Source organism: Neolamprologus multifasciatus, chromosome 6 (assembly GCF_963576455.1).
Source record: "Neolamprologus multifasciatus chromosome 6, fNeoMul1.2, whole genome shotgun sequence".
NCBI classification, from domain to species: Eukaryota; Metazoa; Chordata; class Actinopteri; order Cichliformes; family Cichlidae; genus Neolamprologus; species Neolamprologus multifasciatus.
Genome location: NC_140444.1, coordinates 36559916 through 36582776, shown reverse-complemented (window position 1 = coordinate 36582776; position 22861 = coordinate 36559916). Strand labels below are relative to the sequence as shown.

Here is a 22861-nt window from a genome sequence, read left to right as displayed (position 1 = left end):
TTTTCAGAGTGGTAAAACACCACACTATGCAGTGTCTACCTTATAATGACACTGCATAGTGTACATAAGGTAGACACTGGCTAAAACTTTACAATATTGGTGCTCATTTCCCACACATCACTGCAAGTTGATTTACATGATTGAGATATAGAAAAGATATCAATAACATTTTAAAATAAGACTTAAAAAGGTTGTGCTGCACATAATGTCCCCTATACTGCATTCATGTCTTTCAGACTGTATTCTGACAGTGGACCATCTATTACAACAGATCCAGTAGGGTATGATAGTTGAACCCCAGTCTTTAACCTGCATTGTATCCACTGCTGAGACTCCTAAACATGAAAGAAGCACACGTGAGGCCTGGTTTGGTCTGTCGGTTTCTTGCTTTATTGGTGACGTTCCGTTACAGTTTCTGGACAGCTACTGCGTGTTATCTACCACCAGACATTTTTCAGTGTCTTGCAGATGTAGGAGGCCAGGCTATGTTCATTAAACAGGTTTTCTGAAAACCTGAAGTGGCCAAGTGACACACACTCACTCACACGCATAAACACACACACACAGAGGTGACACGCGGGCGCCAGCTTGGACGGTTTATTATGGTGGAATCTCAGAGCCGAGAGCAGCGCGCCTTTGGGGGAACTACATTCTGGACACCGGCGCGTGACAGTCACTGGGAGAGGAAATCCAGGGCGGTGTCTCGCTCCTCCACCAGCTCTGCCGCTGTGGCGTCCATCTTGGCTCGGGAGAAGTCATTGATGGGAAGGCCATCGACCACTTTCCAGGTCTTGTTCTGTGGATAGAGAGAGAAGAGTCAGTGGTCGAGCTATGAGATTTATTGCATTTTGTCCAAACTCAACTTCAACTAAGCCTGTCAGCAAAAGAGCATCGTTGTTACACTGTTGTTGTTGCTGTGCGACAAACATCAACTAAAACCATGTGACTAACCTACAGTTTTGGACACTAATGTATCTTATACATCATCTGGGAGACGAGTATATACACTTTATATACAAGTACCAGATATAATGCCGACTAAATTTACATGAATGTGATAAGGGGCACACGTTCATTTTGCAGCGGTTAAGTAATTAGGCAAGCTAGCAACCACTTCTGGTTGCTAGCATCTGATTTTGGTTAAGCGTTGGGTAACATTAGCCAGAATCACATTTGATCACGAAAACCAAAAGATCCGTTCAGTGAGATAAATGTCCTGTTGATGTCCACTGCAGTATTCTGCTGTTTGACAGGCTTTAATATTCACAGCGTGTTTTTTTCTTCTTTTTAGCTGACATCAGCTGACATCAGCTAGCATCAGCTGACATCAGCTAACATCAGCTGATATCAGCTAGCATCAGCTAACATCAGCTAGCATCAGCTGACATCAGCTAGCATCAGCTGACATCAGCTAACATCAGCTGACATCAGCTAGCATCAGCTGACATCAGCTAGCATCAGCTGACATCAGCTAGCATCAGCTAACATCAGCTAGCATCAGCTAACATCAGCTAACATCAGCTGACATCAGCTAACATCAGCTAGCATCAGCTGATATCAGCTAACATCAGCTAACATCAGCTAACATCAGCTAACATCAGCTAACATCAGCTAACTTGCTAACGCTGACAAACTGCTTGATGTCCAGGCAAAAAGAAATACACCCTCAACAACCTTAAAGAGTTTGTGTTCATTTTCTGAACCGATGGAGGCAGAAGAGTGCAGGTGGACATGCTGCTGAAAAGACAAATCGGTTTGCTACAGATTTACAAGCACTAACATTGTTTATTTAGCTTCACATAAGGACCATAAAGCAGTGTGGGAATGATCTGCAGCAGCTGTTTATGGAGACAGATGTATATAAACCAGCCCAACACAAGAACCTGGACAGATTTTGAACAGTCACTTCCTAATCTGGACCTATTTTACGGTCCAGCATGTATTCACCTTGATTTGGACTGGGAAAGAATAGATCAGGTCCTCTGGGATGTTGTAGGAGTTTCCAGAAGCATAGACACCCATGGAGACAAATTCACCCTTGAATACAGGTAACAGTTTCAATCAGTTTGCATCAATAATATGTAAGCAGAAATGTATAAAGAAAGACGACAAACTCAGCAACTTGTCTGGAAAAAAAGAAAAGAAAAAGCTTTTTTGATGTAATCTTACAGATCTAAAGATGAGTACTCACCTTTCTGACCATCGGGATTCTACGGAGCCCCGCACGGGACATGGGAGAAAAAAAAAATTAAGACGGACTTTTGCAAGATCTCGCAAAACAAACTCGGGATCTCGCAAAAGTTGAATTCCAACAATGGCGGCAGCTACTTAGTTGTAATATTACTCTTTCTGGGTCACAAAATACACTTTTAAGATATTTTGAGGCGTTAATGTAGTTGTGTAAACGTCAGATACCGGCTCGGTTTACAAGACATCACATATTTGCAAAAGTGCTCCAACGTTTTCGGAGAGCTGACACCCACTAGCTTGAAGCTAACGGGAGGTCGAGACCTACTACAGCCGGGAGGAACACCGCTTTCCCGGCACATCGTGCTTCGACCTCCCGGTCGGCTTTGAGCTGGCGGCCTCCGAAGAATGCGGCTAAAACTTTTGCGAGATCTCGCAAAACTTTTGCGAGTCCGTCTTAATTTTTTTTTTCTCCCATGTCCCCTGCGGGGCTCCGTTTCTTATTATTGTCAAACACTAAAAAAATAAAATAAAATTGAGCTGGCATTAATCTCTGTATCCACACTGACCTCCTTGGTGCCAAACCAGATGTCCCTCATGTGGTCACAGATGGCCTTGGCGGCAGACATGGCACTGGACAGCTTCCTGGCCTTGATGACAGCAGCACCACGCTGCTGCACTGTCTGCAAGATGAAGAGGAGAAGGTTTCACATTAGAACAAAGTTTCTGTCTGTTTGTTATGTTCGGCATGGAGTCAATAACTCACAGAGATGAAGTCTCCTCTGAGCCAGGCATCGTCCTTGATGGCTTGGTAGGCTTCCGTCTCGGCTCCCTGGAGGTTGACCTTAGCGTGGTGGACATCGGGGTACTGGGTGGAGGAGTGGTTGCCCCAGATGATGACGTTCTTCACTTGGTCAGAGGACACGCCACAGCGCATCGCCACCTTCAGGAGAGAATACAACAACAAAAACAGAAGTAGTATTATAAAATAGTAGGGGTGGGGGGAAAATCGATACTGTGTAGTATGGTGATATTTTGTTTGCTAATAATGTATCGATACAGGGACAGCAGAAATCGATATTTTGTTACAAAAAAGTTTTTGTGCTCTGACTTCAGAGCATGTTGATCCTTTTTCTGAGCAAGAATCCTGACATTCCTTCACTGTCCAAATGTGTTTAACTTTTTATGGCAGCAATAAACATGACAGTTTACTTATTTTAATTTAAGACATGTTTTATTTTAATTAAGTTTAAAACGTTTTTATTTAATGTAAAATTATATTTTGTTTTAATTTACTTTCAAATTCTTCAGTTGCTGAAGGGGCTGCATAGTTTTCATAAACTGCATAGTTCAGAATAGCTATAATTGTACCAGATGGTTGCGTTCAGTTAAGTTGGACTAGACTGTAATACAAACCGTTCAGTTTGTCAACAATAAAACTGAAATGAGAGAAAGACTGAGTGTGAGACTTTGATATTAGATAAAATGAATATTGATAAAGTTTACCTTTATGTACAGAATCTGAATATCGCAAAATATTTTAAAAAATTGCAATAATATCGTATCGTGGGATGTATGGTGATTCCCACCTCTATAAAATAGTAACCATGATATGTCAACACTATAATTAATGGTGCGTTTTCCAGTTAGTGATTATTCAATTTCAAATCTTTTATCAATATAAGCAAAAAAACCCAAAACAAACTGTTACTGGGGAACCAAAGGAAAGTTTGAGCACCTGAAAAAACACTTTGTGCAGCTAAATGTTCTGGGCACTTGTCTGTGCGTGATATTGTTCGGCTGTGTTTGCAAAGACAAATGTCAGTTTTAGATCTTAACGTACATCACAATATTATGATACGGTTTACTCATTGCCACCAAAAAACAAAACAAGTTTAAAGCATGTCTGGACAGATTTAGGGCAGAGACGAACTACAGTCACGTCAGATAGGATTTTATGCATTACTATAGTTCAATTTCATGATGACAACTCTCGTCAGCTTGATTTAAGAGTTTCTCACAGAAACTGTCCCAACAAGATGAGTGTTGCCTCAGTGATGTGTGGCCAACAGCAGGTTGTCCTGTATTATACAAAAGTATATTGTAAACAAAACAATAGTAAATTGTAAACACGTGTACCTGGGAGCAGGCTCTGTTGTGGTCCAGTCGGGTCAGGCAGGAGAAGTTCTCTTTAGGGATGGATGGAGCAGACTTGGAGGCGATCAGACAGTTGGTGTTTGCAGGGTTTCCAACCACCAAAACCTGTCAGGGTGAGATCCAAACATATCAGACACAGAGTCTGAGACACTTTCCTGAATTTGCTTTGCCTGCAGCAAGCAAATGAACAACTAGCAAAACAGAGTCACGGGGTGAGCAGAATTTAGAAGATGCTCAAATCTTCTGTTATCCTGAAAATACACATTTATTTTAAAAAAAATTAAAACTTTTAAACTAATGGAGTAATCAAAAACGTAATGTGGGTGTTTACAGTATACAGTATAGCTCTACGCTGGTAGTGACCTGAGTTTGTAGCTGCTCTGTTAAAAGTCATTTCTGAGCAGGGCGGGTTGTTATGGCCCACGGCGCTCTGTTGCATAAACAAACTCAGATATGAATCACAAATAAATTTAGCTCTCTTTACAAAAAGGACTTAAAACACAAATATTCTCCCCCATTTGTAAACACAACTCTGGCATGAAAAAGAAAGATTTCTGAAGATAAAGTACTCGGGACTAATCCTCACTGAATTAGAGATTTTAAGATTAGTCACAGTACAAAACGCAAGATCAACAAAACACACTTGATGGTTTTGACACGCAAAAGACTTTTTCTGGATAAGCACTTTCACTTCTGTGTTCATCAGCTGCAACTGGCTTATTAAGTCACAGGCTTTCAACAAAATATCTGAAAATAATATTAAACTAATATAATAATATTACCCCCACCAAAAAAAAAGCGAATGAAATGAACGTAAATATGGATAAAGTGAAAGTCGAGGGGTCACCTTGACAGTCTTCTTCGCATACTTGTCCAGAGCAGATCCTTGCGTCTTGAAGATGGCCACGTTGGCCTTGAGCAGGTCCTTCCTCTCCATGCCCTCCTTCCTGGGCATTGAACCCACCAAAATGGCGGCATCAATGTCCTTGAAAGCCACTTCTACCTTGTCGGTGGGGATGACCTCTGTTGGAGACGAAGCACATTAGCTGTCGCAATCGGGACTTAAATATTCCAATATTTTGACAACATTTTGATGAGCGAGAGGAGAGACAGCCTTTATTTGTCAGTTGCCCACAGTTGTTTTGCAAACCCCACACACATTTTCTTTCTGTGTTTATCATTACACTGCACCATCTGAACAAAGGGGCCCTGCAGGAACGTCATGATAAGAAAAAGTAAATGCACGGACTGATAAGACACACACTGATTTTTAAAACCAGCATTGGCACCCAGTGTACCCACACACTCCCTGCAAGCGTAACTTTGCCTTTAAATATAAATTTGAGATTTATTTCCCCCAATTTAACTTTTTTTTTAAACTACTTGTTGCCTTGACTCTGACTTTTAGGACATTTCAGGGCCTGGAGATTAGCTAACTGGGGTATAACCATAATTCATGGAGTAAATCATCACTGTCCTTGCACATTCTGTGATCACATGACCTGAAGACAACTCAGACATTTAGATTTTTTTTAAAGTTCTGACTAAAAATAGCGACTACTTTAATGAAAGTTACAGAAGCTTGGCATCTCAAAGAAACGTAGGGTAAAGCTGATTGGCCTACTATGCGATTATTTTTGTTCTTAGTTGTGTAAAAACTTTGGACAATAGTATTTATTTTTTAATGACAAAATCAGTGTGATAATTTATAAAAAATGATCATTTCCCAAGTAAAGATAGTCCTTGATAGAGTCACATTAACCTTCAACCAATTGTTACTGTAATAAAAGCTCATTGTTATTGAGTGACTGAGTCCACATGAATATCTGCAGCCTTGGCTGATTCTGCCTTTGCTGATAAGATGTGCTTGATGTCTGATGTTAGACGTAAGCCGGCTGCAATCAGCCTGGACTTCAGTCGGGGTTCATCTCTACTCCATTCATATTTGTCCCACCACTGCTCTGATTGGCTGCTGTGGTGCCTGAACCAGCAGCCAACCAGAAACTATACTTCAGACACTCCTCCAAAGAGCAGCAGTAGACAGAGAAGGCTTCTGCCCACAGTTTATTTAAAATCTCCATCCTTCTATCCACTTGAGCTTAAAATGAGCAATAAACAGCTAACATGATAGAGAGGTTTCTGATTCAAAATAATTTCACCATCATAGCAAAAGCTCTGCAGAATATTTGTCAACATCTTCAAAGGCAACACCGTTTAAGATTCCAGAAAATAAACAAGCAGTTGTTTTTGTAATTAAATGGCTAGTTTAGATCCAACTGATTGAGAAGATTCACCGTGAATTCTTGCCACGCACAGACACACGGTGTGGGCTTACCCTTCAGAATGGGGAGGGCGCAGTCCTGCAGCTCCATGACGACTCCATCCAGCACTGGCAGCATGGGGGGGATGTCCAGGAGGATCAAGATGATTGGCTGAGAACACAACATGGTGACATCACAGTAAGACAACTTGAATTATGGCGTTCAATGTGCATCATACAAGTTCAAACCAAACACTTTATTGTAAGTGATATAAAACAAACAAAAAACCCAAAAACCTTTGACTGATTTATTTGTAAGCAAAACAGAGTTTATCCATGAAAAACACTGATGTGGCTTAAAATTAGATTTTGCTAGTGGCTAAATCTAGGGACAGATAGATACTTGGGGAAATCCATGGTTAACATCAGCCGGGCATCTACAGAATTATTTCGTCTTTCATCTGGCTAACACTGGCTATTTCTAGCATGTCCTCTCATGTGTAAGCTCTTTCTAGTGAAAATGCGATCTCGAACAGACAGGATCAGTAATTTATCCAAACTCCCTGTGCAAAAGCAAGCAAACTTAAGTCACTTATTAATGCTTTGATAAAGTTATGCAGAGCTCATTTTATAAATGTCGAGAAAATGTGCAAAACACTTGTTTCAGTACAAGCAAGATTAGGATTTTTTGTAATTAAGGTGAATATAGCGTGAAAGTGAAAGGATCTGGGACAGATTAGCTCCTTTCTACACCTTTCGATGCATTTCCCGGTGTCACCTCCCACATGCAGTGACTCATTAAGGTCATGTTTTAAACTGCAATACTGGCATGGAATCAGGTTTCAGATGCTAAAGTAGAACCTGTTGTTCCTAAAACTTGTTCTTCCAAACCTTAACAAGTGTGGAAGTTTTCCCATGCTTTTCTCCAACGCCTTCCTAAATCCATATTAGTTATTAAAGCTCTGTTATTTTATTCTAATAGCATACCTTTGCATGATTCCCAGTTTAATACTCTTACACTGGCTTCATCTTCTAAAACAAGCTGTTTTAGCCCCTCCCACTTAGAGACCACACTCCCTTTAAGTCAACTTTCTGGCTGCACTCATCAAACATAAGAGTGAACAGCAAGTGGGAGGGGCTTTTGTGAGACTACTTGTTCATAAAGAGGCCTTTTATTTGAAAACTTTGTTCACTTCTCCTTTTTCCCTACACGCTCTCACAGATCAGAACTCCATTAACTATCCCTGAAAAGGCATGTTCACTACTCATAGTAATTCCATTATATAACAGTCCCAGTCAGAGCTCGGGATCTGGGAGAAGGGGACTCTGCTGCTTCTGAACGTTATGTAATCAAAGCTCAGAGTGAATCTCACCTGGTCCTTCCCGAACACATCTCCCTTGGCGATGCTGTACAGCAGGGAGTAGGCAATCTGGCCAGCAGCGCCGGTCACCAGAACACGGATTGGTTCAGCCTGCGTAGACAGAAACATCAGTGTCACTGACCCAGTTAAACAACTGAGGCAGGAAATGAAGGAGCAGTAACTATCACTGTTGGCTCACTGGCTGTGACTTTTCTTTCTAGTTGAAAAGCACACATGTATAACAAACTCAATCTTTACAATGAGGACAGTGACGTCTTCCTCATAGACAAAACTTCACAACAAAGTTATGAAAATTAGGACAAACAGAATGATCTAATATTCTTGCATAATAGCAAGAGTAGCAAAATTGTTGTTTATTTTCTGTGAGCACTTGGTATCATAAAAAATAAACTGCAGACAAGTGTGTCCAGAGCCCGCCTTGCATTATTTCTAACTGGGCGGTTTGTAAGAGACATTTCAATCTGATGGAGCTCCTGTTGTGATTGGTTACCCCAACAGATTGAAAGAAAAGGCCGCTGATGTAATTTGACGCCGATGCCACGCCATCGCCTCTCGTTCATATTAAAATGGAGGTTTTGATGTAAAGTGAAGCAGCGACTGTTACACAGTACAGCGGTGCACTAACAGACCGTTGCTGTGTTACATCTTCCGTGTTTTCGATAACGCATCTCCTTCCTGCGCCACAGCCCGCGCGTGCCTGCTTTGCCCTTGGGGCTCGTGCGAACACAAAGACAACCTTTATTAAAAACTCGTCACACCATCAGCATGAAGTGCGATGAAACAATTACTCTGCCGCCTTCTTGCCAATGTCAATGTTAACGATTAGTGCATCATTAAATAAACCGTTTTTTTAACTAAGATAAACGGCATTACGATATTCGACGTCTAGTTTACATAGTTACTATCAGCCAACGAGGTCAAAATACACCAGCTTACCATTTTAACTAGTGAATGCAGATAGGTTTGCTGTGCGGTGCCTGATTCCCCCTGTCAGAGTCGGACTGGACTGCGAGGTCACCTCTAGCCTTGTGTTGTTAGTCAGGCGGCGAACCGACTCTTCACACTCACCATGGGATTTGTAGTCCTTTTCAATATTAATTCAGATGTTTTGACACAGCCGAGAATACAGAAAAGAACCCATTCTCCCACAATGCATCACTCTGGTGAAACCGCGCCCCATTGTGCTGAATATGGTGGATGATTTTCTGAAAAAGCGTCCTTTTTAACAGAGCATCTATAAACTGTAGGTTGTCGACATCTTGTGGTCGGCAGCGGAACAACATCATTTGTTTCGCAAAATGACAGCTTTGTAACTCAAGAACGGCATTTTTTACACTTAAAGAAGCATGTTTAAGGCCCTCTCTATGGAAAGTTTTAAGAATGAGCAATCTGAAAAAACGAAAACACTAATGGAATAACATAATAACACTGGGAATATGGGGACTCAACATTGACCCAATGAATGCAACCACATAAACTTTTCTGGCCCTAAAACTACCGAAATATATCAAGAAGTGGATGAATTCCCTTCAATAGTCAATTAAGTATTCACAGAACTGAGGTGAAACAAACACACACACACACACACACACACACACACACACACACACACACAAATTCCCCTCTTGCTCCTGCAGGCAGTCTTTATTCTTCAAGCTGGGTCCTCTACCCGAGCTGGCAGCTTGAGGGTCCTGCACAGTAGCTTTGCTGTTCCTAGGACGGCGCTCTTCTGGACAGAGATCTCAGATGTTGTTCCTGGGATCTGCTGGAGCCACTCACCTAGCTTCAGGGTCACTGCACCTTGTGCTCCGATTACCACGGGGACCACTGTTACCTTCACCCTCCACACCTTTTCGAGCTCTTCTCTGAGCCCTTGGTACTTTTCCAGCTTCTTGTGTTCCTTCTTCCTGATGTTGCTGTCATTCGCTATCGCTACGTCTATCACTACGGCTGTCTTCTTCTGTTTGTCTACCACCACTATGTCTGGTTGGTTAGCCATCACCATTTATGTCCATCTGTATCTGGATGTCCCACAGGATCTTAGCTCGGTCATTCTCGACCACCCTAGGGGGTGTCTCCCATTTTGACCTCCGGACATCCAGGCCATGCTTGGCACACACTATGGTGTGGTTATGGCGTTCCATGTATGCTCTGCCTGCTAGAATCTTGCACTCTGCTGTGATGTACTGGAGCGTCTTTACACAGCCTTCATCTGGGGCCTTGCTTGGTTGTGATAGACCCCAGCCTCTAAGGATCTTGTACTTAGAGCTTGTTCATGTGCTTCCATGATTAGAGCCTCTGTGCTGTCTTTCAATCCAGCTTTGTCAGCCTACTGGTAGGATTTCTAGATGTCAGCCACTTCCTCTATCTGTGGTACATACCGTGCAGAGGGCTTGTCCTTCCATGATGGTTCCTCCTCTTGCTCTACTTTCTTGGGTTGCTGCTGCCTCAGGTATTCATTGAGCACCTGGTCGGTTGTGGCCGTCTTCCTGATATAACCGAGGATGTTCGTTGTCTCATCTTTGACTGTGGTACTGACACTCTCTAGTCCCCGGCCTCCTTCCTTCCGCTAAGCGTACAGTTTCAGGGTGCTGGACTTGGGATGAAACCCTCCATGCTTGGTCAGGAGCTTCATTGTATTGATGTCAGTGGCTTCTATCTTCTCCTTTGGCCAACTTATTATTGCAGCAGGGTACCTGATCGTGGGCAGGGCGTGGGTGTTATAGCCCAGATCTTGTTCTCTTCATTCAGCTCACTCCTCAGGACTTGCCTGACCCTCTGCAGAACTTAGTGGCTGCTTTCCTAGCGGCCTCTGCGTAGTTCCCATTTGCCTGTGGGATTCCCATGTACTTGTAACTGTCTTCCATGTCTGCAATGTTGCCTATGCAGAACAGCAGTGGGGACAGAGCATCTCCTTGGTAGATCCCACACTTGATGGTGACTTGTGCTATGGGCTTGAAGTCGACCTCTATTGTTGTACCCACTGAGTTTGTGATGAAAGCTCTTAGAGTCCTAAAACACGGTGGAGGTAGAGATTGCACGTGTGGTTAAGAGTTTAAGTGAGTCACTAGTGTTTATTGATGATTGAACTGCTGATAGCAGTAGCAGGATCAATCTCAAGTATACAGAATCTCTTCATTGTATCAGTGAGCCTCTTACATGAACCAAGCCTTTTGGACCCTTATCATCCATGGAAAGTACTTCTGGAACTTCCTCAAAGGACTTGACGATTTTTTCCATTAAATTCAAGATGAAGTTCATCATGCATTACATGACATTAAGTGTTTATAGATTAATGTCAAACCGTTGTCTTTTCCCGTTAACGAGTGAACATTTTGCGACTGTGTGAGGTGTCAGAATTTCTTATAGTTTGCATTTTAGAATTCAAATTCTTTACAGTCTTTTCATTATTATTATTATTATTTTGTTGAAAAACAATAAAAATCAAATCAGGCCAGCAAACAGGTGTTATTGCACAGGGATTGGTATAATACAGGTTTATACTCCCGAATTAATTTTTTATAGTACTTTCAAGCTCAGAATTGGATATGAATAATGGAGTCATTTCAATGATTTCATGTTTACTTATTATTATTATTATTATTATTATTTATTTATTTTAAATAATAATAATAACAACAACAACAACAACAACAACAATAATAATAATAATAATAATTATTATTATTATTATTTATAATTACAAAAATAAAAAAACAAAATAATTTTTCAACTATGAGATAAAGTATTTCTCATTCTCTCTGTAAGTCAGAAGCATAGTAGATGACACCTTTTGGCTACCAACAATATTATAAATAGTAAATGCATCTCTGACTATTCACACCAAGCACATTTATTCTACATCTAAGTACTTGGAACCTGTGTATTTTTAAAAGACCAGGATTTTCAGGCTCATCAGAACTCATGAGGTTCCCTTACTAACCTGCTCAAGAATCCCTGAAATCCTGTTAAATGTTTCCTCTGGGATTTTTTTCCCTACTCCAAGACTCCTATAACATCATGTAGGCTTTTTTTTTATTTACCACAAGTCTTTGCCTTTGAGACTTTTGTTTCAGTTGATTTGTGTCCCCTTTAAAGCATCTAAAACTCTAAAGATTTCATTTCAAACTCGAAGCAGCAATATGTTTTCCTCAAAACATCGCCCCTGATGTAGATAGTAGAAAAAGTCTATCTGAAAAAGTCAGTCAGTTTTACAGTAAGGTGTGAATTGTTTTGATTGCTTTCAAGTCAGGGCCAAAAGTGAACAGTTACTTTTGGTGAGTTCACTTAATGCACTACAGGAGGCTAACATGATCAGCTGCTATCTTGTTAAGTTGCCAGTCAACCTAGCAGGGGGTAAAGTTGCACTGAGCTGAGCTATCTAATCTGCTGTTGTGTTGTGGCACAACCAAGGTCACAAACAAGAGTCAGGAGGCTGAAGTGATCTGATAGCTTAGCGGTTAGAATGCATTTCACATGGGGAAAATAAAATAACTTCAAGCTGTGAGTCCCCTGTTTTTCGCAAGTCATTCCTCTGCCCTCTTTCCACTCTAACTATCCAATGACGCCAAAACTTCTTTCTTTTTAATGTACTTTCTCTATGCATCCTTTCCCATTGCTCATTGATGCTTAACCTATAAAAGAAATCCAAATTTAACAACAAAATGTAGCCTTTTAAAAATATTTAACCACAGTTATACTGATAGTTACACTGAATTGTAAATGATTCCTTGGCTTTAAATGGGTGTCAATCATAATCAGGGACTGCAAATATCCAATCTGAAAAAGAATTACAACACAATGCGGAAAGCCTGAATGGGAGAGTCAAGGCTGTAGCGGCACATTTTCATATTCAGCCATCACACATTTTTTGGCTGTGTAGTGTAATTTAGCAACTGATAACTGAAGGGAGGGAAATAAAGGAATGCAGGGTCTGCTCTAGGAGAAAGAAACAGAGGACCAAGTGAGTTTTTCAGTTACAGTCAGAATTATTCTGCATATCCTTCAGCTCAGCCATGTTGGATTTGTGTGGGCCCAGTTAAACTTTCCCGAAACAGGTCTGTGTTGGCGGTAGCTGGGCGGGAACTGACCGCGGTGCTGATAATCTGCAGCGTGGTGTACTGAATCAAAGCAGCGGGAACAACCACCGGTGTATGGCCTTCAAAATAAAAGGATGAAAAGTGTATAATATTTGCTAAGCCTTCATTGGCAGACAAAACATCTATGTTACACGATCTATGTCCTTTTATTCTGTTTGTATAGTTTTAAGGATGTTTTTCTTAGGTGCACTGTACATGGGTTCCTGTATGAGCTGGGAGAGACTCCAGCAAGCCAGGGAATTTTTTTGTGTGTTCATTTTTCATGCAGAGCAAAGGTTTCGGGTGTTAATTTATTATTCATTCAAATGTTTTAAGTTTACTTTGTGTAATTATTTACTTAAAAAACAACATGTTTTATCATAGTTTTAATTTGGACATTATCATAATATATTTACTATTGTACTTTCTGTCGTGCCAACGGTGTATCTTCATGCTGGAGTTAAAAAAAACCAAAACAAAATCGGGGAGCTTTTTCTTTTATTTTGAAGAAACCCTGCGGAAGTTGGTTTGCTAGTTTGGTTTGTTAGTTTGGTTGTCAGTGTAAGCTTTACCAAAGCTGCTAAGTGTGAAGGCGACTGCTGTTGTCAAATCAATGACAACGGGGTGAGAGAAAGACGCAACCTGCTGAGTTTCTTCATTCACATCAATGTAGCACAGGTTTTCCGGTAGCCAGTTTCATACCAGTAGTTAAACGCAAAAGGCCCAGGTGAAACACAACATAGGGCTGTATAAGTTAGAACAAACGACAATGACATGCACCTGTCTAACGCAGACATGAATTATTAATATCAATTAGTTTGAAAGCTAAAGTGAATAGTGACCGTTTGCGTCGGTCAAGTTTGACTTTAATGATGCGTTCAAGGACGCGTCGTCAGCTCCGTCCCCAAGGTGGTAAAACTAGCATCCTATGCTTTGCTGATGCTGATTTCCACTCACCTGCGATGAAACGGTCCGCATCACCAGATACATGGAAGTCAGCAGCGTTAACATGGTGCCGCTGGTGTTTAGTTGTCTTCTACTAAAAACAGACGTCCTCTGAAGCAGAAATGGCGCCTCAGTAACGAGAGAAAGACACACAGACACCCTCAGAAAGAGAATACGGCAGGCGAGGATACCACCGCGACACCAAAAGCGACTGTACCCGCGCTGCAGTCACATTCACGGCTTCTTGTTTCTCGTATGCCCGAGTCACACCTCCACTCTCTACCTATACACACACATTAACACACAAACACACACGATTGCTGCAGTCCGTCTAGTCCCTTAATGAGATTTTGAGGACGGAAATAGCCTCTGACCAAACCGCTAAAGCTTTTCCTCTGCAACCATAGGTGTAAATTAATCGTCATAATGGGCGTAATATAGTAGTGCCTTTCTAATAAGAATATCTGTAGTAGGTGACGTCACTGCAGGGGAACGGGATATCATGGCTGCTCCGACCCAAAATGTATGTTTTTCAGGTCACATGAGGACTGCTGCAGAATCAGCGCTGTCTTGGAAGGAAAGCAAGGAGCAATAGTAATGCAGGTATTACAGAGATGTGCAAAGACATTCAGACAGGGCTCGATTTAAAGACGGAAAAACTCACAATGTTCAAATAAACTGTTTTGAGGTTAGGGGAGTTCGGATACAACAAAGTTGGCCACAATTATATTTGATCATGTAATAATCAATCTATTGTTTCCTGATTCATTGATTTAACTACTCTTTTGATGATAAATGTTCAAATGGGAAGATGTAACCTAAATTATATTTACATTTTAAGGAGACTAAGGTGAAATATAAGTTTGGACACACCATCTCATTTAATGTTTTTTCTTTATTTTTACTTCTTTCTACCATATATCTGGAACAAACTCCCAGAAAGCCTCAGATCAGCTGAAACACTCAGTTTATTTAAATCCAGGTTGAAGACTCACTTATTCTCAGCTGCATTTGAATAAAGCACCAAATCCACACTGTTTTACTTTTAAACTTAAATTTCAAAACTTACATTTTAACTACTGATTTTATCTACTGTTCTGATTTTATCTACTGTTCTGATTTTATCTGTTTTGATTTTATATACTGTTTTGTTTGTTTGTTTGTTTGTTTGTTAGTTAGTTAGTTAGTTTGCTTGTTTTAATCAATTTTAAATCATGCTTTTTATTTGTTTTTGTTTCTAATGTCTCTGTAAAGCACTTTGAATCACCTTGCGGTTGAATTGTGCTATACAAATAAACTTGCCTTGCCTTACATTGTAGATACATACTGAAGACATCAAATATATGAAGCAAGATATATGGAATTATGTAGCAAAGAAAAAAAAAGATAAATAACTCTAAATATATTGCTTTGTTGACAGCGCCGCAAACCGTTGGCCTTCTCTCACTGAGCTTCATGATGTAGTCACCTGAAATGGTTTTCACTTCACAGGTGTGCCTTGTCAGGGTTCATTTGTGGAATTTCTTGCCTTCTTAATGAGGTTGGGACGATCAGTTGTGTTGTGCAGAAGTCAGGTTGGTACACAGCTGACAGCCCTATTTGACAACTGTTAGAATTCATATCATGGCAAGAACCAATCAGCTAAGTAAAGAGACATGACAGTCCATCATTACTTTAAGAACTGCAGGTCAGTCAGTCCGGAAAATTGCTAAAACTTTGAATGTGTCCCCAAGTTCAGTTGCAAAAATCATCAAGCGGTATGACAAAACTGGCTCACATGAGGACCGCCGCAAGAAAGACGGTGTTAAATCTGTCAGTTTTTAAAAGCAAGGCTCCATTGTGTAAATGAGCATATTTATGCATAGTGTAGCAGTGTTCATGTCTACTTTAAAATCACGTTAAAAAGCTCGTGTTCACAAAGAAAGATGCAGAGTTGCAGTGAGCTGCAGTAAGTAAACATACTGATGCCAGTAGCTGTGCGTGCTGACATTGTTCACAAAGGACATTTTACACGCTGGCAGGTTTCTGACTGGGGGACCTGTACCCATTAAGATCATTCTGTGAAATCCTTTTGGGTTAGTTAATGATAGAGTTGAACGTTTTCTCCCCTCTTATGCACAGATGCAGCACCGATTCATTCTGTGAGTTATATTTGTATTCTTGTACTATTCTTAAGTCAGAATGAAGTCGTTTAACAAACTTTCCTATGAAAGTAGTCAGGTGGAGACTGACCAATAATAACTGAAAAAGTATCCAATACTCACTGAAGAAGTTGAGTTTTGCACCGTACCGTGTGTATTATCACTCTCGCTTTAAATACTGCGGCTATTTAGGGAAGGGAAACAGAAAAAGAACGGTAGACACAAAGTAACTCCTAAAAATTATACAATACTTTTCAAACGATTGTAAATGTGTGAAGTTTCATACTGTTGCACATGCTGACTCCTGTCAGTAGAGGTCACTGTATGCATACAGGTGCAATATGGTGGCTTCTCTTTTGCAGTCAGAGGGGTCATGTTTCGAGAATATTTGGAGTAGAAAATAGTTAAGCACACGTGAATATGTATACAGAAATGAAAGAATGTTATTTCAAATAGTTAATAGTAATGTTAATAAATGCTATATATTAATATTAATTAACTCTCTCCAACTGCTCTGTGGAACAAGACATGGCTTTTATTATTATTATTATTATTATTATTATTATTATTATTATTATTATTATTATTATTATTATTATTATTATTATTTTCTGCAAAGTGCTGGTCTTATAAATTAATCTTATGGTCTATGAATTCTGTCTGGCACAGTGGTTAGCACTGGTCTTGGGTTTGAATCCACCATCTGGCTTCTGTGTAGTTTGTATGCTCTGTCTGTGTGTGATCTCACTGCGTTCCTCCCACAGTCCAAAGACATGCTGTTAGTGGGGTTAGGTTAATTAGTAATTCTAAATTGCCCATTGGTGTGAAAGGTAGTCTGTCTCTCTATGTAAACCCTGTGACAACTAAAGCATTTACTTTAGCATTATATAAACCTTTTTGCAAATAAAAAAAAGAACAGTTCTGGTGATGACAAATACTCACATAGCTGTGACCCCCACTGACCTGGCAGCCTGCCCCTGCTTCAATCTTGTGATAACTTATTGTGAGGTGAATTCTTCTTTCATGCTGATTTTGGTAGCACAGATAGTCACGACTAGGCACACTTAAGTTATTTGACCAGCATGTCCAAACCTGGCAAATAACAGCCAGCCAGCTAATCAGTCAGTCAGTCATAGCACACATAATCTGAGTACGTATCAGTATAAGTAATATGGGGAGAGAAATCCTTACACTGGGGCTCTTAAAAAGACAGTTTGTTTGGTTTTAACATCATGTACAGACAGGGGTTAAAGTTAGATTTGGCAGGTGGGGGGACTCTAAGATCAGGTGTACTGGTGCAGAGTGGGGAAAAGAATCAGTATAATTTGTGTTGTGAGCCCCAGTAGATTTTTCTTGCGTACAAAATGTCATTAGCAGACATGCTGATGTTCCAATATTAGCTTTCCAAACCCGCAACACTATAAAGTTAGAATAAAATATATAGTTGAGTGAATCTAATCAACATCATCACTTTAAATATGAAATGATTTCTGGTACTGTAACCTAGTAACAGTACCTTAGATGTAACCAATCCAACATACTGCATCACAATAGTACAGACTAACTAATTTAGCCTGCCCTTAACTGCCTGTATCATGGCAAAATGTGTAATAGAATAGCACAAAATTATCATACATCGGTTTTTTTCTCCAAGATATAAAAAAATAAATTAGCAAACACATTGTGGTTAGATCTCATGCCGTATTTAAATTCTATAAAATAAACGAGAACATTAGATGTAAGAGTTAAAAGTCTCAAAATAATCGTCCTTCCTCTCCATAACCAGTGTGGCACATTAACGTTTTTATTTTCTTTTTTTTTGTTCTCCCTGGGCAATACAGCAACTACACATTCGAAAAGTTGAAATTAACAGGCACTTAAAACTGCTACGTGTCTTCGACATCTAGCTAGATGTTTAAGTATCAGCAACCACAATCTTACATCTGCATCATGAATGAGTTGAAGGTGTGAGTCGTGGGACGATATTTTGTTCTTATTATTGAGCGAGCATCTCAATGCTGTCAGTCTCTGTTTTGCAACCCTATTCCAGAGTTGATTCTGCTCTATTTTTATTAAACCGTTGCAGTTACTGTTTTAATTATGAAAATGTTCATGGTATCCAGTTGAAGACGCTGTTTACAAAGCTTAATTCGGGAACAGTGAAGTCGACATTTTGACATTGTCTTTCACATACTGGAACGTGTCCAACATCTAGCGTAAAGCTTCATGTTCTAGTTTATACTATAAATCTTGTGTTCATTGTTGTTTAGTTAATTAAAGTCATATAAATGTGAGAAACTGTCTACTCAGGGCCCCTGGTATACCAAGTGCTTGCAGTGAACTGAGGGTTTGGCCTAATATTCATTGGTTATTGATCTAGTTTCATCACACAGACCTAGCAACCCTAAACAAAATAAAATTTAGTTCAGATCCTGGGCTTTTGCATTGTATTGTCTTACTTGTTGACCTATTACAAGTGTGCTTCACAATAAAAATGTTTGTAATTGGGAATTGCTCTTTTGAAACTATTTCTGTTTTCTGCTACCTGCGGACAAATGCTCTGCTCTGTTTACTAACTTGTGTGATTAGATGCTAACCATGGTTTCTACAGAAGCTTTTTGTTTCTCCCACTCTTTCTAAGCGGTACAGGTGACAGTTCTTGGGCTCTTTCTAGTGACCTTTGTGTCATTTTGAACACAGTTTTAGTGTCAACTAAGATATTATAGTTATGTCATAGTTTTTCTTCATCACTTTTTCTTCTTTTGAGTGGTTAAAACATTCATATACACCAGGGCTCATTATTTAGTTTCAAACCGCGCAGACACATATCCTCTGTAATAATGATACAGATCTCTACTTTTAAGATTAGGCTTCAAACTTTCCTTTTTGCTAAAGCATATAGTTAGGGCTGGACCAGGTGACCCTGAATCCTCCCTTAGTTATGCTGCAATAGACGTAGGCTGCCGGGGGATTCCCATGATGCATCGAGTTTTTCCTTTCCAGTCACCTTTCTCACTCACTATGTGTTAATAGACCTCTCTGCATTGAATCATATCTGTTATTAATCTCTGTCTCTCTTCCACAGCATGTCTTTTATCCTGTCTTCCTTCTCTCACCCCAACCGGTCGCAGCAGATGGCCCCGCCCCTCCCTGAGCCTGGTTCTGCTGGAGGTTTCTTCCTGTTAAAAGGGAGTTTTTCCTTCCCACTGTCGCCAAAGTGCTTGCTCATAGGGGGTCATATGATTGTTGGGTTTTTCTCTGTATCTATGAAGCGCCTTGAGGCGACTTTTGTTGTGATTTGGCGCTATATAAATAAAATTGAATTGAATTGAATTGAAAATTGAAATTGAATGATATCGGTTGTGGATCCTTTCTGGCCTTTGGATTGTGTGGCTCGATCCTGGTACGTTGGACTTTTTATAATCCAGCTGCAGATGCCCAGTCAGGTTGGCATCTGATGTTATGGTGCAGCAGGAGACAATGGAAGGTAGCTGCTGTTGGGGAGTGCGATTGTCACGGGAGGGTGTGTTTGAGCTGCAACAATTTTCAAGTGGGTATAACGTGCCAAAGTAAAAAAGAATCTTAAATTCACTAGAGGAACCAAGTAATGAGATGATAAATATAATAACTTCAGCTGTCATTATATATAACAGTTGTAAAGTCGTAGTATTACACTTCTGCGTACATTTATGAGGAAGTATGGATTTTTTCTTCTCATTCTGAAGCTTCAGGAGCTGGAGTTAGTGGGACACAACATTTTTTGCTGGAAGCTTAGATTTTTCTCATGGTGAGCATTCGCCATTCTGTATGTCTCCCATTGATATACATGCTTTATGTAGAATAAACACTTCTAATACAAACGATGTTTTTCTGGGAGGTTAAAACTGCTTTTACATGCTGTTTTCTGTTGATTACTGAGCTACTGCAGCTCAAAACTACATCCAGTACCAGCTCTTACTCTACAGTCTAAGACACCACATGCTTAAGAAGACTTAACTCTTTAATTTGATTTGATTTGATTGAATCTTTATTTTGAACATGTTGAAAAAGTACAACAACATAGAATTAAAAGAGACAAATGAACAAAGCAAAACAAAAAGAAAACGAGCAACCACAACTACAAATAACTTTCATGTTCAAAAAGGAGCAGGAAGAAGCATAAGCTTATTTAATCCCACCCCTTTTCCACTATCTAGTAGATTACAGAAATACCTACTTGCCTTTACATTATATGTCATGTGTATATTTTTTTTATTATTCATCCAATCGCTTCTGCTTATCCTTTTTTTAGGGTCGCGGGGGGCGCTGGAGCCTATCCCAGCTGTCATAGGGCGAGAGGTGGGGTACACCCTGGACAGGTCGCCAGTCTGTCGCAGGGCCAACACACAGAGACAGACAACCATTCGCGCTCACATTCATTCGCACATTCACACCTAGTGGCAATTTGGATTATCCAATTAACCTATCCCCACAAGCTGCATGTCTTTGGACGGTGGGAGGAAGCCGGAGTACCCGGAGGGAACCCACGCAAACACGGGGAGAACATGCAAACTCCACACAGAAAGACCCCGGCCTGATGTTGGAATTGAACTCAGGACCTTCTTGCTGTGCGGCAACAGTGCTAACCACCGTGCCACCGTGCTGCCGTTTTTAAAATATTTTTTAAATATATATATATATATGTTTCTATCTATCCATACATACGTATATACACATACGCACATATACACATTTTCAATAACCCCAGTAACACCTCAAAGGATACACAACCTACAAATATATATATACCCATACCAACATACCCATGCACCCGCACACACATGAAAATATTGGACAAGAACACCCTATCAAATCTCTACCTCTTCCCTGTACCCTGTAAAAACCATCTCCTTAAACCGCTTTTTAAACTGCGCCATGCTCGGACATTGCTTCATATCTTTACTTAGTCTGTTCCACAGCTTCACTCCACACACGGAGATGCAAAAACATTTTAATGTTGTACGGATACGAGGATGTTTTAAATTTAATTCCCCCCTCAAATTGTATCCCCGTTCCCTTTTAGAAAACATTTTTAGAATATTGTCAGGAAGCAGGTTATTTATTGTTTTATATATAATTTGTGCAGCGAGAAAATGAACCAGATCTGTGAATTTTAGAATTTTTGATTTTAAGAATAGTGGATTTGTATGATCTCTGACCCTTTAAAACCTGAACCATGAAATAACTGCCAGAAATCTTTAATTGTTTGATAATGGAGTGTTTGTTGAACCTTTAGACAAAATATATAAGAATATATCTAATTGTAATCTGCATATACCTGTATATGAGTTTTAATGTGTATCACATTTGCTACATAAGGCATTTTTGTTTTTGCAATTTAGTCATTAAAAATGTGTCATGCAACATGTGTACACACACACACACACAAATGCAAATCAGGAAGCACAAAAAGTCTAGTGTGTGTTTTTCATTGGGGGCTCGTCACATGAAACACCAACTGCCTGTTACAAATATTTATAATCAGCTGGTACTAATGAGCAACATTTGTTCTACTTTAAGCCATTATTTATTTTACTATGTTAAAATATCAATGAAATGACAAATTAGACTTTGAGTTAACATGTAAAAAAACATGAAAAACTGTGAGTAATCATATAATTTAAGTGAGAAGCCAGGCAAAGAGTGATTAAAACAACCATTATGAAGACAACCAAGGGAACAGTGTCTCCTGCCCAGCACAGAGTTCAAAAGGCTCCACTTCCTAGGAGCCAGGCCTAGGAAGTGTGCCGGAGGGAGAGTCCATGAAATAGCGCAGCCTGAAGAGGAGACGTGGGCCTGTTCTCCTTTCGGCCCACTACCAAAAGGAGGCGCTGAAGGGGTTTGGTGCAGTATGTGTTGGATGGCAGCCACGTGTGGAGTCCCTGGTGGATGGAGTCCCGACTATTGCAGCTGGTGTTGATGGGTCATGGAATGTGACCTGTCTGGTGAGGAAGAGCGAGTTAGGTTGGGAGATGTTGGGTTCATCTCAACACACCTCTTAAACTCTGTTCCAGTCAGTCTGGAGTTGCCCTCAGTGAGGGCTTGTGGGCTAGGATGGTTGTCCATCTTCTTGGTTTGCTGCCTATACATTGGCGTCTTTATTGGCGGGCAAAAGGTTGTTTCCCTGCACCTTTGGGCCAGTGACCAGGTCCTGATGCTTTTTTTCCGCTTATGCAACAAACAACTGTTTAGAGTCGCTGGATGGGGTGCTCAGAGGGGATCCATCTGCTGACTCCATTGTTCTACTGGGAGACTTCAAAGCTCACGTGGGGAACTGCAATGAGACCTGGTGAGAGGGCTGTGATTAGGTTAAAAGGCCTGCCTGATCTGAACCCGAGTGGTGTTGTCATTGGACAAAGTTTTGTCCATAAGAAACACCATGTTTGAACATAAGGATGTCCATAAGAGCGTGTGTCACCAAGGTTCATCAGAACTGTGATCATATGTTCTGGACACTTGAGTGAAGAGAGAAGCTGAGCTGTCAACTGATCACCACCTGGTGTTGTGCTGAATTAGGTAATGGGGAAGGATAGATCTGTCACACCTTAAGGTATAGTGAGAGTGTGCTAAGAATGCATCGGGCATTGGTCTGTAAGATCTTCAACTCTGCAAGAACCATTTTTAGTGAAATAAAACAGAGCTCTAGAAATTCGAGTCTGCTCTTGTGCTGTA

General features: G+C 40.3%; 1 protein-coding gene across 2 annotated transcripts; it reads right to left on the bottom strand.

Annotated features, from left to right (window-relative positions):
• Positions 1 to 367: 367 nt before the first annotated feature.
• On the bottom strand, positions 368 to 14271 carry LOC146517590 (malate dehydrogenase, cytoplasmic-like). 2 transcript variants are annotated; one of them, XM_085164060.1, is made up of 9 exons: positions 14022 to 14271; positions 7978 to 8076; positions 6680 to 6776; positions 5192 to 5367; positions 4327 to 4449; positions 2954 to 3130; positions 2757 to 2870; positions 1948 to 2037; positions 368 to 796 (listed from the first exon to the last, which is right to left on the bottom strand). In XM_085164060.1, the coding sequence occupies exons 1-9, from the start codon at positions 14073 to 14075 to the stop codon at positions 674 to 676; spliced, it is 1053 nt and encodes a 350-aa protein (XP_085020186.1). In that variant the 5' UTR covers positions 14076 to 14271; the 3' UTR covers positions 368 to 673. The 2 variants fall into 2 exon arrangements, with proteins under 2 accessions (XP_085020186.1, XP_085020187.1); XM_085164061.1 differs by lacking the exon at positions 14022 to 14271 and adding an exon at positions 8923 to 9077.
• Positions 14272 to 22861: the final 8590 nt, after the last annotated feature.